This window comes from Pseudochaenichthys georgianus, chromosome 24, assembly GCF_902827115.2.
Source record: "Pseudochaenichthys georgianus chromosome 24, fPseGeo1.2, whole genome shotgun sequence".
NCBI lineage: Eukaryota > Metazoa > Chordata > Actinopteri > Perciformes > Channichthyidae > Pseudochaenichthys > Pseudochaenichthys georgianus.
This window is the reverse complement of record NC_047526.1, coordinates 31,140,976-31,158,064: the sequence shown is the minus strand read 5'-3', so window position 1 is coordinate 31,158,064 and position 17,089 is coordinate 31,140,976. Positions and strand designations below refer to the sequence as shown.

Genomic DNA, 17,089 nt, shown 5'->3' with positions numbered 1-17,089 from the left:
ACCTATTTGATCAAACTGCTTAAAATATTTTGATTACACAGCAAACAGATCTGTGTGTACCACAGTGTACCGAGACTTTTATTTTTGAAAGTCTACGCAGGAAGTATCATAGTTTTCCTGCAAGTTTGACGTAGTCCTCCAGCCTTATGACAATTAATATTGGGAGCGACCTCACGCGGCCTTTACCGGACGACCTCTCAGAACCGGCAGATAACCTCGGTGGGGGGGGGGGCAGCTGGTGGGGAACACATTTCTGAGTGTGTGTCGACGGTAATCGTTACTGGGTCAGGTAAAAAACACATACGGGGGCGCATCTCAGACCGAATGCACTCGTTAACCTCAGGCGCGTGCCCACCAGTCCGCGGAGGCGACGGTAGCGCGCGCTGATGTGTCTGTCTGCATCTGGTGCGAGAGGAGGACCGCGCGCACCGGTTTAACGTTACCTGCCGGTGACTGGAGGCGGGGTGCACGATCCACCGGACACACACACACTCGTTGTATAACGGTTGTCCGGTGCCGTGATTTTCCGCACACCGTACGAAAAAAGAACTCACCAAGTTCACTCGTGCACGAACCGTCTTCACGCGCACATCAGCTGCTAAAACGGAACCAAGGGTCTGGCTCCGGAACGCACGAGCGATGACTTTAGGACACCACTGATTCACTTCACGAGCCAACATGTAATGTTTATATTTACCGTGTCGTCCGTCCGTTAGGCACGTGGACCCTGACGGTCGTCGCTCTCTCTCTCCTCTTTCTCGCTCGATCTCTCTCGCTCACTCTCTCTCTCTCTCTCTCCCTCCTCGCGCTCTACCGGGTCTTCTCTCCCCGCTGCTGCTCGCGCTCCCCGCCTGCTCTCTCTCTCTTTCCAACCGGCCTGCTCTCTCTCACGAGCCGCAGAGGCTGCCGCACCGGAGAGTTTCCGCGAGGTCCTAAAGTCTACATCTACAGCACGCACGTGCACGTACATGCATGTGAAGACAGGTGGATCAGAAGTACAACCATTTTCCAAAAATAAACATAACTTAAGTCAACCTTTAAAGTAGTTCACGTTCAGCATACACTGACTGTCACAGGTTTTTTCTGAATCTTAAGCACACTGATGTTACCTGTTTTCTATCCGAGCTGTAAAATACAGAAAGCTATAATAAAAATAAATCTAAAAAAGTGCCATAATTAGTTTTTAAAATGCAGAACTAGCTTTTCTTGATGATAACAACATAGTTGGTGAATACTATGTTAGAGAGAGTTTGGACTACAAACAAACAGTTACGTCCGTTTTATTAATAAAGCCCAATATCACAAATCAGCCCTGTTCTGTTCAACCTTTGCTTTGGATACGCAATAACTCCAGAACATGTGTTTCCCACACTTATAACCCAAAAGGGCAACACATGTACGCATGTTCTTGCTTGGTGGGTTCTTTCTACAACTCCCCTCTCTGCATGTTCCTCAACAGGTGAAGCTGCATCATGCTGCAACACGTTGAAACCTGCTCTCCTCTAACTACACAGAAACATAGGAAAAGTATGAAGTAAGCGGATCAGAGGGGTCTTGAGTGACAGGGTCAAGATTTTTTGAAAAAAAGAGACTGACATTCTTAAGTGTGTTATTCTTTTTGCGACCCAGGCACCACACGCTAGATCCTTTATATTGTAGCTGATATATAAAACTCTTCAACACATACGAAAACAATCTCGATTAAAATAGCCCTTTTAGGTAAGGGAGAACATATATAGTACCGGTATGTATTTGATTTGAAGGTTTGCCGTCCCTTTAAACACTACTCGGTGTAGTTGTAAAAGATTTCTAAATGTGTGTGGTTTTTCTCTGTTTACCAATTTTTGGAGAAATAGACACATACAGTAATTCTTACTAGGGATGCAACCTTTGTTTACATGATTGGTAAATGTGTTTATTATTTACTTCCTTTAATAACTGAGTCCATATCTTGTCATAGAGGATCTAATACGCTCATTGTATTTGTATATTATATATAAATGAAAAGACATCACAATTTATAATAATATCAAACAGAGAAAAGCAGCAAATCCAACCATTTATTAAGATTAAACAAGATTTTTTTTTACTTTTACCCTTAAAAAACTACTTAAAAGTGCTGATTATTATTAATACTGACTTTGAACTATTATCAATGAAATCAAATGGACTTTAATTGCATTATGAATCGTTGATTTTTGCTTCAGAGCAGAAGGTTAAACTCCGTTTGACCCCTGAAAGTGTGAAGATCCCTAATAAACAGGGTCATAACTGCACTGCTGTGGGGGGGGTTATTTATAGCAGTCAATGAGGTCACCAACAACAGACAACCTCATTGAGACAAACACACACACACACACTAAAGGAAGCTCATGGGAAAAGTGAGAACTGGTCGTGCATACTAATGAGGACACTAAATCAGGGAAAAGGTAAAACAGTCTTACGTAGCGGAGAGAAAGGGGGCGTTTATTTATAGGACCTGGTTTATGAAGATGAAAAACATTGGCTTGGTTGTTTGAGGTCAGTTTGGGTACAAATGGTGAGACTTTGTTTGCTATACTGGTACAATTAACTAAGTACATTTACCCAAGTACACTCAAGTTCAAATCCTACTTGTACTTTAATATTACCATTTTCTTCAACATTTTGGGTGTAAATGTTGTACTTATTATTTATTTAGGTCAATTACTACATTACGAGTTGTTAAAATGTGATGCATTATACATTAGATTAACAGTTGTTGAAAATATTTTAAACGTGAACAATAAAATGTTTTTCATAAATGCATCAGTATTCAATGCTGTGCTTTAACACACTAATAGGGCTCTTCAGAGTAACTCTGACACATAGTACACCTTGCTGCTTTTACTTATACACTTTAACTTAAGATTTTGAATGCAGGTCTTCTTTACAGGTTAAAAAAAAAAATCAGCTAAAACTTAAATACTATCATATTTATCAAGTACTCCAGAGTTAACGTTGGTTTCGGAGTTGCTGCAAAAGCATTGGGTTCAGAAATGCTGTCAAGGAATTTTACAAATGGGGCACTTTCCAGGAATACAGCAGTGTTGTTTCCAACTTATTCCCAGGTTTATTTGATCAGTTATTTAAACACCGTTCACAAACGAGAGCAAACCGGAGGTTGAGGTCATGAAAGAGCTCTAGGAAAATTGTGGAAAGGTTTTTGGACACATCACATACCTGTGTTGTTATGTCGCTGCCAAGCCGTTTGTGTCCTGGGGGATTACGACCGACAGTCACAAGGACAACAACACACAAGAGTCTGACTTTAAATATGTTTTTATTACAGATTAAACACGCTCTTCACTCACAGTGTCAGCTCAGGCAGGTTCAGAGCTGAAGGGGTTTACAATGTCATGCCAGGACTCATCTGCCCTGTCAATCTTGGTGTCACGCTCACACATCCAGACAGAAACAAAAGCTCAATCAGGTGTTCATCATTCATCACACATGCAAGCTGTCAGTCAAACAATATGAAGGGCTGGTGAAGTCTCTAAAAAATATAATGTCCAACTAAAAACTGATTTTAAAAATGTACAACAGTTACCTACAGCTTCCAAATCAAAGCCATGTAATGCTAAAAACATGTCTACCTGACCCGATTCAAGCTCAGCAAGTCACTTTGGGTCGTCTTTAATTATCATACAGATATCAGAACATATTCTTGGGCTGCTGGTTGTAGCTTAACATCCATGGAGAACTACGACTCCCACAATCCCTTGCATTTTACATAAAGCCTGAATCGAAGAGTAGCAAAGCGTGAAGAGTCATTTTGGACAGGAAAGTAAATTGAATAAACTCTTGTGAGATTTGATAAGGGCCACTTTAAAAGGTCAAACATGTTTGTACTCAAAGACATGAGAGAAGTCTTCTACAACTTCCAAGGAGCATTGCAGAAAAGTCCAATCGGAGGGCGTGAATTGAGTTGAATGAGTCCATTTCTAAAGAAGGCGACGCTGTTTTTGTCTCCGATTACAACAATGTCGTATTTCTTTTTTCTACAGTGGTGTCAAGAGATATTTCGCATGCAAGATTAGAATAAAAAAACGAATTATGTGGATATGAGGTTTTTTTTAACCAATTCAAGAAAGATATCGAGTCCATTGATTGACAATAAAATCCTACAATTATGTAATTAACTGTTCTCTTATTTCTGTCATCACCAAGTGACCCTTAATAACCAGGTTGGGCTACACTGAGTTTTTAGAATAATATTTATAAAAAAGGGGCATAAATACTTCCAGAGCCCGCTTCTCCACCCACTTTGCTACTCTATTGCAGCAAATGTTTTTTTAAACACACACACACACACACACACACACACACACACACACACACACACACACACACACACACACACACACACACACACACACACACGCACGCACACACACACACACACACACGCACCTCGACTGTAGTCCCACTGCAGTACCGAGTTACACAGAGAGGCCAGCACAACCTGAGCTGCGGTCATATCAGCACCATGGCACTAATCTGCCAGGTAACAAGAGCGGGACCTTAGCTTTCAGCAGGAAGCGTCCCGTTAAAGCTTATCGTCTCAGCAGGACCAAACACATAAACACTCAAGCTCAAAGACTAAATGTCTAAACTCAAATCAAAGCAATAAATACTAAGCACACAGTGCCAAAACGTAAAACATTACTACACACTTCTCGTCTGTTTACCACTTCTCTTTACATCCTGTATTTCCATCCTGAAACTTTCCAGTTTTTTTTTTTATCCTTCACAAATTTCCGTAACACATCTTTTCTTCACTTACTTGACCCTCGAAAAACGCAGAGCACACACACACACACACACACACACACACACACACACACACACACACACACACGCAGGCTACAGTACAAATCAGCAGGTTTCAGACTCCTTGTTTAGCTATGCACGATCAAATCAAACAAAAAGTTAAAACCACAGTGACATGACACACACACACACACACACAGAATCACAGCTATACATCAGTAGGGACCCAGCGGTCGTTTGGTGTCCAGCATCGTGATTGGTTGATTGGCAGAAGAGCTCTATTCCCCATTGGCTAACGATAAATATATGATGATATATAATAATCCCAGCAGGGTGAGTCTTCTTTGGCCGTGATCAAACGTCAGTCTGCCTGAGGAGAGAGGCATTAATAATAATAATAATAATAATAATAATAATGCATTAAAAAAAAATTATTAGAGCGCTTTTACAGGTGCTCAAAGCGCTTTACACATTACACATATTAGACATGTAAGAGTCATTACTGCAGACATTAACCACAGGAGCAAATGCGGGTAAAGTGTCTTGCACAACGGCCTGACACAGTGGCGGTCGAGGCGGGATTCGAACTGGAGCCCCTTGATCTGATGACCAACGCTCTAACCACTGCGCCAAAACCAGCCCCATTAGCACGTTATATCTCTGGCTCATGATAATATGTAATCTTTTGTAGAAATTAACCAATTTATATAAGCTAGCTTTAGAGTTAGGCTTTTTTAAACCTCAAAAAAAGGTTAGCATCACTATAAAACACATTCACAGCATATCAAAAGGTGATAACAACAGTTTTCTGTTTTGTTTTTGCAAATTGATTACACAGAATCACTTACTGTTGTTGTTTCTCCTGCGATCGTTTTAACCTGCTAAAGAGAGAAAGAAAGTTCGTCAGCAAATGTTTATGCGGTGCTAAATCAAATGCTACAGGTCTCTGCCAGAAACTGTAGAAGGAACCAGATCATAAAACAAGACTGTGCTTGGCAGGTGCTACACAAGCTAAGTAGCTTCAGAGAGAAAACTCAATAGTGAACAGTCCAACAGTATTTATCTTTAAACGTTATGACTTAACTGTGTTGACAGGGGGCTGAAATCTGGCCTGCAGTCCCTCTGGCTGTGCGGGGTCGGCGGGTTAGTACTGCAGGTTAGTTTCTAATAAGCGGTAAGTCTGGACTCGGCGAACCAGGAAGTAGTTGCAGCGCCCTGTCTCCGCAGGCGGTCCTCTCCATAAAGAATGGCTAATGAGACGGCGTGTTAATGAAGTGAGAGAGCACCTGGAGAATAAGTGGTGTCTAATGGAGAATGTGCATGAGGGCATAATCCGGCAGTGGCTCAGTCAGTATGGGGCTTGGACTGTGAGCCGTAGGGTCGCCGGTTCAAGTCCCCGAACAGACCTAAATATGGAGTGTGGACTGCTACTTGGAGAGGTCCCAGTTCACCTCCTGCCCTGCCCTGGTGCCCTTGAGCAAGCCACCGGACACCCCCCTTCCCCCCATTGCTCCCCGGGCGCTGTACAATAGCTGCCCACTGCTCCTAGTATAGACTCCTGGTACTAGGATGGGTTAAAAGCAGAGAACACATTTCACTGTGTGTGCCGTGTGCTCTGCATGTGTGACCGTTAAAGAGGGTTTCATCCCCCCCAATTCTTCTAAATTCTAGACACAGGAAGTCATGCAGAGAAGCTGCACGTACAAAAGCATTTCACTTCTGAGCAAAACCTCACTTTATTTTGTTAAACGTTCGCTAGCTGATATGTTCTCCCTAAAAGCTTTATCTGCAATCAAGGCAGTATTATTATTTATTTTAAAATGTGTCCATTTCAGTGTTTTTTTTCTGTCAGATGTGAAATCTGCAATGAAAGTGGTCATGAAAACTGCTGCTTTTAATCCATGTCCATGTGTTACTTAAGGAAATGTTCTCGTCGTGTGAGAAAGAGGACTGAGAAATTAAACTGAGAATACAAAATAAATGAGGGAGAATATAAATGTGATTTATATCATTAATCACATTTACCAGCTTTTTTGAACCCACGTTCGTCCCACTGCAAAGACTCCGCATTGAAATGATCATGTTAGTGTAAAGTTTGTAAGCAAGGAGAGCGAGTAAAGAGGGGGGAAATAATTCAATGTGAAAATCTAAATTGAGATAATATCTTACCTCTGTCCTTCCCATTCAGCAATCTCTCCTCTTCTTCCCGAACATCATCTGCTCGGAAAGAGAATTTAAGTCAACAAATGAACATGTGTAGCTACGGGCAAAACGTCAATCTTTTCACAGATAAAAACATTTACAAGTAACTTCTTGAATTTCTTGACCAAAATGGGGCGAAGCCTGCGAGCTGGTTCAGGCAGTCAACTCGAGCACCATTGATACATTAACACGTGACGCACCTCGTCCCTCTTACAACCAACCAATCACATTCTCCTAAACATGCCGCTCTATTTAAGCTGCCAGGTCTTCCTGCCTCTGCCTCCTCGCTAGCTGCTGCTGCTGCGTTCACTTGCTCTTGCTACGTTCCTGTTGCTGCTGCTCGCCTGCTCCCCCCCACCACCCCAGCTTCACCTGTAGGCTCGGGGATAGTTATCTAATCATCACTCAATGTTCTTTGTAAGTCTGTGGAGTCATGAGGCCCGAGCCTAGACGCCAAACTCAAACTATGTGCTGCTTCTAATAAACATGTTAAGAAACACGTGAGTTGTCGGACTGAACTGACAGAAACATAGAAGACAATATTTGACTTAATTTGTGAAATGGTGTTTGTAACGAATCTATGAACATGTGAAAAGATAATCTGCAAGATACTATGGATACTATATATTGTGTATGTTGGCTTGTACCAGAGTGCAGCTCTTTGACCAGAGAGGACACGGTGTTGGTGATGGAGTCGGCTGCGACCAGAAGATCGTTCCTCAGGTTCCTTCTCGGGCCTGTGACAAGAAGTTGGGAAAATAAGAGCTTCCTCAAAACTTTTTTACAAACTTTAAAACCATTTAGGACACGTTTCTGATTTCTAACACATGTTGTTGCTTTAATTGAAATCTTCCACACATTGTTGAGATAATGTGAAGCATTGATGTTCCATGTTTACATTGTTAAACAGGATTTCGTTGAGGAATTGGCTACTTTTGATCCATGTGTTCCTGTGAAGTGGCTTGAATTACAGGCTGCAGTTTTTGCAGCGCACCGTGAACTGTTAATGTGAAACACTGGGTCTGAAACAACTGTTGCATTTGTGTTTGGAGCTGAGCAGAAATGTTATAACTCCATGTGGTGAACACAGCTGGAGTTACGACTCGACAATTGCTTTACAAATGAGCATTAACATTCCAACATGTCAGACAAATTCACAATTTAAAAGTAATATTTAAGAGAACATTTTCCAACTTGTAAAATATCCAGTTTGAGTTATGACAACTACCGTACTTTTCGGACTATAAGCCGCGACTTTTTTCCCCATTTTTTTGTACAGCTAACGGCCACTAGGGAACCTCCTAAATCTATGGATTTTACAGGTAAAATTAACCACCTTTAACGCTATGGGCTCTAGGACCGGTCCACGCCCGCCACCTTTAAGCGGCGGGCTCCAGCAGGAAAAGCTGGAGGCCGGAAAAGAGTGAGACAGGTAGTAGTAGTAGTAGTAGGTAGTAAAAGTGGAACCGAGAGACAGAACGAGAGCAAGACAGACGGACAATTTAGCGGCTGCGGCTTATATGCAGGTGCGCTTTATAGTCCGAAAAGTACGGTCCACGTTTAGTCAAAGACATTTTTGAGCTGACCAGAAAATTGTAAAACGTGTTGGATCCGATCTGCAAGAAACATCTCCCCTACGTGTTTTAAAGAGGACTCAGTATTGAACTCTGTCTTAAATAGCTTTAACTAAACCAAACTCCATTAGATATGTATGTCACTCGAGGGCAAGGCTATTTAAAAGTATTACATAACGGTAGTTTTTTTACACTGCTGTAATTTCCAGACTTACCTTGGGCGAATGCTTCTTGCACGTCACCGCCCACCCCAGCGAGTGAGTCTTGAGGATGGTACATGTGAGCGTGAGGAGACGCAGCAGCTACAGAGCGCACGGTCGAAGGGCTCGGTCGAGAAGGAGAGGCGTGAGAAGAGCCAGCCGCCTGCGCCTGAAACATCGATTTAAAAAGGGTTGTTACACTTCATTTATGGGTTCCAGAAACATCTCACTTGTCATTTGTTTTGCAGCTGACATCACTTTTACAACGCAGTTTAAGTTCTGGTTACAGTTGGAAAAAGGTGAACTAATATGTGACCTGCTCCATCGAAGTCAGTCGCATTGAACCGAATACACATTTTGAGTTGTATACACTGTTGGAAAGAGGAGATTCGTAGCTTTCTAATGATATCAGGATTGTTTTTGTGCTCCAATTATTAAGCAAAAATATCAGAGTCATAATTTTGAGAAAAAGGCCTTCAAAGTTTCCTCTTCTCTGGAATCCATCGATCTGATTGGTTATTAGCAAATGATCAAAATACTACGGAGAGAAGATATTTTTGGTTGGATTACTGGTCTGGGGGAAGCTCGCGAGTGTGTGTATGAGTGTGTGTGTGTGTGTGTGTGTGTGTGTGTGGGTTTGTGTAATTTTGCATTTGTGTGTATTGTGTTTGTTTCCCGGGGAAAACCCTCACGAGAAACACCGGCTGTTGTTGTGCCTGCTGTGACGTCAAGTTACTCAGTTCTCCGTTTGTAATTATGCCGAAGCTTCAAAGTTGTTTTTATAATCTGAATTTGCCGAAACAAGTTTAATATTCTGAAAGCCAAGACTTTGTTGAATTGAAATCAGATGAAAACAAACTGTAACGGACCCCGCCGTGTTATCTATGATTACTCTACGCCTTACATTCATAACTTCTGCAGGGGGAGGGGGAGTGGCGCTGCGGAACAGCAGAGGGGCGAGAGAGAGCTTCCCTTTGCAAGCTTCAAAAATGTATTTATCGTGTGATTTTGGAAATAAAAGTTTCATATTCTGAAAGCCAAGACTTTGTTTATGTTTTTACGCAAATCCACGTTTATTTTGAAATGAGCCGTTGCGACTTCCGACTGATTTCGATAGAGCGAGTCACATTCAGCAAGACATTAGGGCTGAACCCCACATTCACGCCACGCGAGTCCAACATAAGGGGGAAGAACTTACTGCCTGCCGCTGCTCCTCATCCTACAGGGCCACAACAAGGGCAGTGGGAAACAAACGGAGAGGGAAAGGATGGAAAAGGAGAAGTCAGACACAGTCAGAGCTGGAAAGGATTAAGGAGTGAAATAGCAGAGGGAAAAGTGAAGCTTGTTACCGCGAGGACAGAAACAGGGAGGTGTGACAAAGAAGGGAAACGTTGTCCTCTACTGTGTGACAAATTCACCATGCTGAAATAAAAGCCAGTGTGTGTGTGTGTGTGTGTGTGTGTGTGTGCACGTGTGCGTGTGTGTCACCTTGAGCAGCTTCATCAGTCCCTCGAGCTGTACCATCAGCTCCCTCCTGCTCTCTTGCAGAGACGACATCCTCTGCTCCAGCTCATCTTTCCTTTGTCTGCAAAACACATCGTCCCTCCATTACTGTCACATAACGGAGAGTCGGGAGGCGGCAACAAAAACCCCACAGGAGGCACAAGACGCTGACACTATTTGAGGTTACAAAGGAGCACAATTACAGAAAGATGAAGACATTAAGAGCTATTATTGTAGACTTCCAGGCCACATTTACACATGTCTCAAATCCCCAGATATTATTTTGGACACCATTATTTGCACCAAGACACATACACGGCATTGATCTGCACGAGCACTAACCCTATGTGAGGATACTCATGGTCGTAGCAGTAATGGAAATTCACCACAATCTACTTAATGAGAAATAGAGTGAGAGGATGCTCCATCGTCCCATTCCTGGCAGGCACTAACACACAATCCTCCAGACTGCCGGAGGTGGTAACATGAGGTGAACGAAGGATAAAACAAAGTTGGTGAACGGCCACAAAAAAATCTCTCTCTCTCTCGCTCCAATTCAATTCCAAGGGGCTTTATTGGCATGAAAGTTAAACGAAACAATGTCATTTCAAATGTTTAATGTTTAATGTGTGTGTGTGTGTGTGTGTGTGTGTGTGTGTGTGTGTGTGTGTGTGTGTGTGTGTGTGTGTGTGTGTGTGTGTGTGTGTGTGTGTGTGTGTGTGTGTGTGTGTGTGTGTGTGTGTGTGTGTGTGTGTGTGTGTGTGTGTGTGTGTGTGTGTGTGTGTGTGTGTGTGTGTGTGTGTGTGTGTGTGTGTGTGTGTGTGTGTGTGTGTGTGTGTGTGTGTGTGTGTGTGTGTGTGTGTGTGTGTGTGATTCACTGTCCCTCAGGTTGTGGCATGTGTATACATATTGGGCAGCAAGATGTGCCTCGTCTCCTTCTCCTTGGAGTATTCTCAGTCTTGAGAGGTCAGTAACCTCCTTGAAACCTGGGATTACAGAGTTCAACTTGTTACAGTAAAAGTGAGGCGAGAGCCTTGCCAGAGAAAATGCAAATGGTAGAGCAAACAGATGTAAACGTGGATGTTGGGAGATTGAAGGTATCCAGCGTGTGAAATCCTTGATTTTATTCTGGGTGATCATTTGTTTCAGGAGATTAGCGAGAGATGAGGTTTTGAGAGAGGACAGACAAGAGAACATCATGAGTCTGATGTAACTGGTTCTCAAATGGCAGAAGCATCAAGGACCTAATGCAGCTGAAAGGTTTTCAAACATATTGAGGACTTAATTAAGCTCAAGTCTCATTATTTACAGTGACTTGGCAGCAGGAAATAAGACACGGTCAGCATGAGAGGTTGAAAACATTAAAGCAGGAGCATCAACGCTATTCTTTCCTGCTTGGCTTCTCTTTACATGTTTAGACAAATGAGTAAATAAACAAATAAAATAAGAGTGAGTCCGGAGGAAACTCCAGATTTGGGTCATTATGATGAGTACAAAATAACTACTTCATCTGTATTATTAAATGAATTTGACAGAATAATATGTGTGTCTGGATATGAATGCGGCATTAAGACAGCCAAGAAACCATTAGCTAGTTTGCTGGCTGGAAATATTTGACGCATTAGAGAACTCCAGATAACAATATTACAGAGAATGACTTTAATTTAGACTTTGGATAAATATGATCCACTGTTGAGATGTGAAGACCGAGGGGAGAGTTGGTCATTTCAAGGTACAGAATCATCAAATGTGGTGTTGTTACCTTGAATTATTGGTGTAAGCTCCTGTGCGCCATGAAGGTTGTTTCAGTTTGAACTACACATGCATATTATTCAGCCACAAGTCTGAAAAACAGCACACTCAATCACACATATGTCGAATGTACCATATGCCACAGTACACATTATGATTTCCAAAACCTGAAGGCTTTTGAATTTGGCACCCCCGAGTGGCCGTATAATAGAGAGGCGAAGTCCCTCCCTTTCCGGGGGAGCTCCATGGGACCTTATTTCTGAAAAAGTATGTATTGAAGTCAATGGAGAGAGAAAGATTATCGTTCGATCCCGTTTGAATTGTGCCACGAATTACACATATGATGTTTGTAATTTAAAAGATAATTTTGCAGGTCAAAAAATAGAAATGTGTCGTAAAACTGTGAAGTAACACTTTGTTTGTGTGAAACCGCTCAATGAACTACATCTCCCGTCTCGCACCACACACCAAGACGGCCGTCACGTTGAAACATTTCACTTCTTCTTTCAGAACGAGGCGCAAAGTATTAAAAGAGAAGAACATCACTCCAAGTCTGGGCACGTTGAGAGCTGTGAACCGGAGTTAGTCGGTTCCGTGAGAGCCAGCATGCGGGACCGGGACTCTGGGATTTGTAGTCTTTCTAGATGCGTATTTTTCATAGTCTTATATTTCAACAGTTTTACGACAAGCTGTGACTTTTTTGACATGGAAATTATTCCTTAAGATTGACAAACATCATATGTGTAATTCGTGGCACAATTCAAACGGGATCAAAAGATAATCTTTCTCTCCCATTGACTTCAATACAAACTTTTTCCGAATTAAGGTCCCATGGGTCGGAAGTAGATGGGCGGGACTTCGCCTCTCTCTATATACACAAATGCATCCTGCTTCTTCCAGTTTGACTTGAAATCATTTTTCTACCACAAGAACTTGCCGAATCAGATTACGTAAACAGATGCTACAATCAAATCCAAAGCGATGAGCAGTGGATTGCACAGCAAAACAAACAGATATCCTTCCATGTGGGATATCCCTCTGTGGGACTAATAAAGGTATTCTGATTCTGATTTGATGGAAATTACTGCAATTCTCTAGAGCAAAATTGTTATGTCTTTGTATCAAGCCCCCCTCCTCTCCCTTGGGGTTTTTGTTTATTACTGAAATAGCATGAGCATGTTGCGATTTTAACACAAAGTCGACCGTCTGTCACCACCATCTGCCATAAAGCATTCTCCCTCTGTGCTGCAAAGCAACGCCGCAGATTTCCCGCCAAATCTGACACTGTGGCAATTTCTGTTGGTGTGTCAACACAAAACACACGTAGCTGTTATACTATGTTTGCGGGGCAGATCCATGGCGTAGCGTGTGTTTACCTGAGCAGACGGAGCTCGGCCAGCAGCGTGGGGTTACTGCCGCCTTTCTCCGGGCTGGCCTGGCACGCTGCGTCATGCTCCACACGGAGACTCCGGATCTCTGCCAAGATCTCTCTGGGAAAGGAAAACACATACAACATGGTCAGCTAAGGATGGGCAGAGTTACACGACTGAGCAGACTGTGAAGACAGAAACAAGAACACACCCGAGCTTCTGCAGGCTTTCACCGATTATATGGAGCAGTGGCATTTAAGACGCAAAAACCAAAACAAAATGCATACTGTATACGCAGAGAGTAGACAAATATGATTTTTGTATACATGAGTGATTGTGAAGATTAAACACTAATTTATTTTGTAGGTGTCTTGATAAGCAGGTAGTCATATCATTAGCTAGATCTGATCGATATGGACATAAACGCGAGTGAAGTCTAATCTGACGGGAGAGAGAGATCAGCTGCTGCTGATGAGTCGACACGCAGCTCTGCATATTCACCTGCAGCGGTGAGCGGACAAAACACTTCAGGTTAGAATATCACACGTAACTATTTTAATGACCTCTCAAACTACCGTAACTAGTTATAGATATGTTTAGTTTCACTGTCGGGTCACTCATTACTGATCCACGAGCTGCATGATACTGACGGGCTGTCAGGAGAGGGGGAGAGCGCTCCGTTTATTATTCCCGTGTTATTGTAAATTACTGTAAACTTTTGAATAATGTAGTTAATCTACTATAATTAGTTTAATATCGAATAATATCAATTTGTTTTAAAGCTCAATACATAACAAAGAAGACCTTTGACCGACACTTTTCTTATTTTATCAAGTGGATCGCTCAAGCCAGCCGTGTCCTATCTAGTTAGGTGCGCGTTCACATGAAAGAGGTGGTATTTGGAGCATTCGACCAATCACAAACATGGAGAAGCGTACTGACAGCGCAGCGTCATACTTCCTGAATGAAAAGTCAACTATATAATTAGACATATGAAGACGTTAAACTTTAAACATCCATGACTCAAAGACTTTATCCAGGATCAAAGCCACAGAGCTGCACCTGCAAGGTGAATACAGCTGGTAACAGAACAAGTGTTTGAATGCGTACATTAACAGGTTTATGATATCACTGCCCCGTCTCTAAGACACGATCTGACTTTAATTACATTTGACTCGAGTGTTTCGTCAACTTAATGTGTTGCTTAAAATAATACTTCTGCATACAGTATGTGACACTATGAGTGTTGCACGGCCAGATACGGCTCAGCTGACTCAGATAAGGAGATATATTATGAAGTGATATGCCGCGGACTGTACTTAATGTACTCTGATCCGGTTACTTATGTCGTGGCAGATATTTAAGTAAGCTTTCTTAACGCTAATGTTATAATAGTCAGATTGCTCTGAAGATAGAGGTGATATTCTATTCATGTTCACGTTCACACAGTCTGTGATTTTTGCCGGCCGTCTTTCCTGCAACGGCAGCTTTTCTGTATTTCCTTTCTCCTGTAATATGACTTGATCGCTTTAAACTCCGCACACTGAGCTCTGATTGGTCAGCAGGCGGTGCTTTCATTGAGTTGAGCTCTTAGCCTGCAACCTAACCTGGGGGGTATACTACGAAGCAGGATTTTCGCTTAGCCGGCTAAATTCAGGGGAAACTCCGGCTTTCCGGTCCTACGAAGCTGGTTCTCTTTTTAGCAGGCTAGATCTCCATGGTAATATATGCTAAGCAGCTAACCTGGTCGGGACCAGGTTAGGTTGCAGGCTAAGAGCTCAACTCAGTGAAAGCACCGCCTGCTGACCAATCAGAGCTCAGTGTGCGGAGTTTAAAGCGATCAAGTCATATTACAGGAGAAAGGAAATACAGAAAAGCTGCCGTCGCAGGAAAGACGGCCGGCAAAAATCACCGACTGTGTGAACGTGAACATGAATAGAATATCACCTCCATCTTCAGAGCAATCTGACTATTATAACATTAGCGTTAAGAAAGCTTACTTAAATATCGGCCACAACATAAGTAACCGGATCAGAGTACATTAAGTACAGTCCGCGGCATATCACTTCATAATATATCATATCTCCTTATCTGAGTCAGCTGAGCCGTATCTGGCCGTGCAACACTCACAGTGTCACATACTGTATGCAGAAGTATTATTTTAAGCAACACATTAAGTTGACGAAACACTCGAGACAAATGTAATTGAAGTCAGATCGTGTTTTAGACGGGGCAGTGATATCATAAACCTGTTAATGTACGCATTCAAACACGTGTTCTGTTCCCAGCTGTGTTCACCTTGCAGGTGCAGCTCTGTGGCTTTGATCCTGGATCAAGTGTTTAAGTCATGGATGTTTAAAGTTTAACTTCTTAATTTTTGACTAGTATTAAAGTTCACTTTTCATTCAGGAAGTATGACGCTGCGCTGTCAGTATGCTTCTCCATGTTTGTGATTGGTCGAATGCTCCAGATACCACCCCTTTCATGTGAACGCGCACCTAACTAGATAGGACACGGCTGGCTTGAGCGATCCACTTGATAACCCGTATCGTAGTACAGTTTAGTGAGAGCGCGTATGTTTTGGATTAGGCCAACCGGCTAACTCAAACATATCCAGGTTAGGTTGAACCAGCTTCGTAGTATAGGCCCCTGGTCCCGACCAGATTAGCCGCACAGCATAAGTTACCATGGAGATCGAGCCTGCTAAAAAGAGAACCAGCTTCGTAGGACCGGAAACCCCGAGTTTTCCCTGAAGTTAGCCGGCTAAGCGAAAATCCTGCTTCGTAGTATACCCCCCTGGAGTGGTGGTGGAGAGTGTGGTGTGACTCGACAATAATAAACGGAGGCGCTATCTGGGACGCTCCAAAAAGTACTAAGTTCCTGAGTTTTTGTTACACAGAAGTATCATTGAAGCCTTAACACCTCGGACGTTACATTGGTTACATTAAGAAAGTCTGTTCCCTTCACAGTTAAAGACAAACAAAGTTGTGCGACATGCTTACGAGAACATGAGGAAAAACAAAAAAGGATTTAATCAAAATGAATAACTCGTCCGCTATTCCCACATACCTGTTTTTGCACTCCAGCTGAGCAATGAGTTCCCTCTTCTGTTTGTTCACATCAAAGTTAATGCTCCGGTTAGGAATTACCTGAAGGCAAAATAAAAGGTAATGGAGCTCACTGACTGTGGGTTGATCATTCATCCTGTAACATTCAAAAGATGAAGTTAGTTAGAGACCACCCAGGGCTGTGCGTCAGAGCTCGGTGCACACAGAACCTCCCAACTGTGTATTTATATGTGTGTTGTGGACTCACTGCTGCGCTGTCCGTCTCTGCCAGTCGGGAGGTGTAGCGGGCGATCAGTTTGTGCTCCTCGTCTGCTTTGCTGGGACTGTCCGCAACACACACACACACACACACACACACACACACACACACACACACACGCAACACACACACACACAGTAAATAAACTAATGAGCATTCAAACTCTTTCCAAATAAATGTCTCCTGTAAACACTTAGCTGACCAATGGAAGCCTATACTTTATTGTGCATTCAGCACTTTAATCAAACAACAGCCATGAACACAGCCTGCAGGAGAACATGTTGCCACTAATTTTGTGTCCTTTATTCTATTTTAATAAATACTTCTTCATTTGAAACACTATTTAAAAACAGATCCACTTCAAAAGACT

At 42.6% G+C, this 17,089-nt stretch overlaps 2 protein-coding genes across 7 annotated transcripts in view; both read right to left on the bottom strand.

Annotated features, from left to right (window-relative positions):
• The window catches only part of LOC139433052 (DNA (cytosine-5)-methyltransferase 3A-like), a 37,363-nt gene extending 36,515 nt beyond the window's left edge, over positions 1 to 848 (bottom strand). The window contains exon 1 of the mRNA XM_071201926.1: positions 698 to 848. The gene's annotated coding sequence lies outside the window, so the exon portion shown is untranslated. The remainder of the gene's footprint in view (positions 1 to 697) is intronic.
• A 2,436-nt stretch (positions 849 to 3,284) lies between these two features.
• LOC117439499 (dystrobrevin beta-like) overlaps positions 3,285 to 17,089 on the bottom strand; it is a 35,641-nt gene continuing 21,836 nt past the window's right edge. For 2 of the 6 annotated variants that reach the window (XM_034075398.2, XM_034075399.2), the window contains exons 13-22: positions 16,708 to 16,783; positions 16,462 to 16,541; positions 13,399 to 13,512; positions 10,256 to 10,352; positions 9,966 to 9,986; positions 8,783 to 8,936; positions 7,641 to 7,730; positions 6,961 to 7,008; positions 5,640 to 5,672; positions 3,285 to 5,161 (exon numbers count right to left, since the gene is read on the bottom strand). In XM_034075398.2, the coding sequence (XP_033931289.1) occupies positions 5,665 to 5,672; positions 6,961 to 7,008; positions 7,641 to 7,730; positions 8,783 to 8,936; positions 9,966 to 9,986; positions 10,256 to 10,352; positions 13,399 to 13,512; positions 16,462 to 16,541; positions 16,708 to 16,783 (688 nt within the window). In that variant the 3' untranslated portion in view covers positions 3,285 to 5,161; positions 5,640 to 5,664. The remainder of the gene's footprint in view (positions 5,162 to 5,639; positions 5,673 to 6,960; positions 7,009 to 7,640; positions 7,731 to 8,782; positions 8,937 to 9,965; positions 9,987 to 10,255; positions 10,353 to 13,398; positions 13,513 to 16,461; positions 16,542 to 16,707; positions 16,784 to 17,089) is intronic. The other 4 variants (XM_034075401.1, XM_034075402.1, XM_034075400.2 and 1 more) reach the window with 4 other exon arrangements.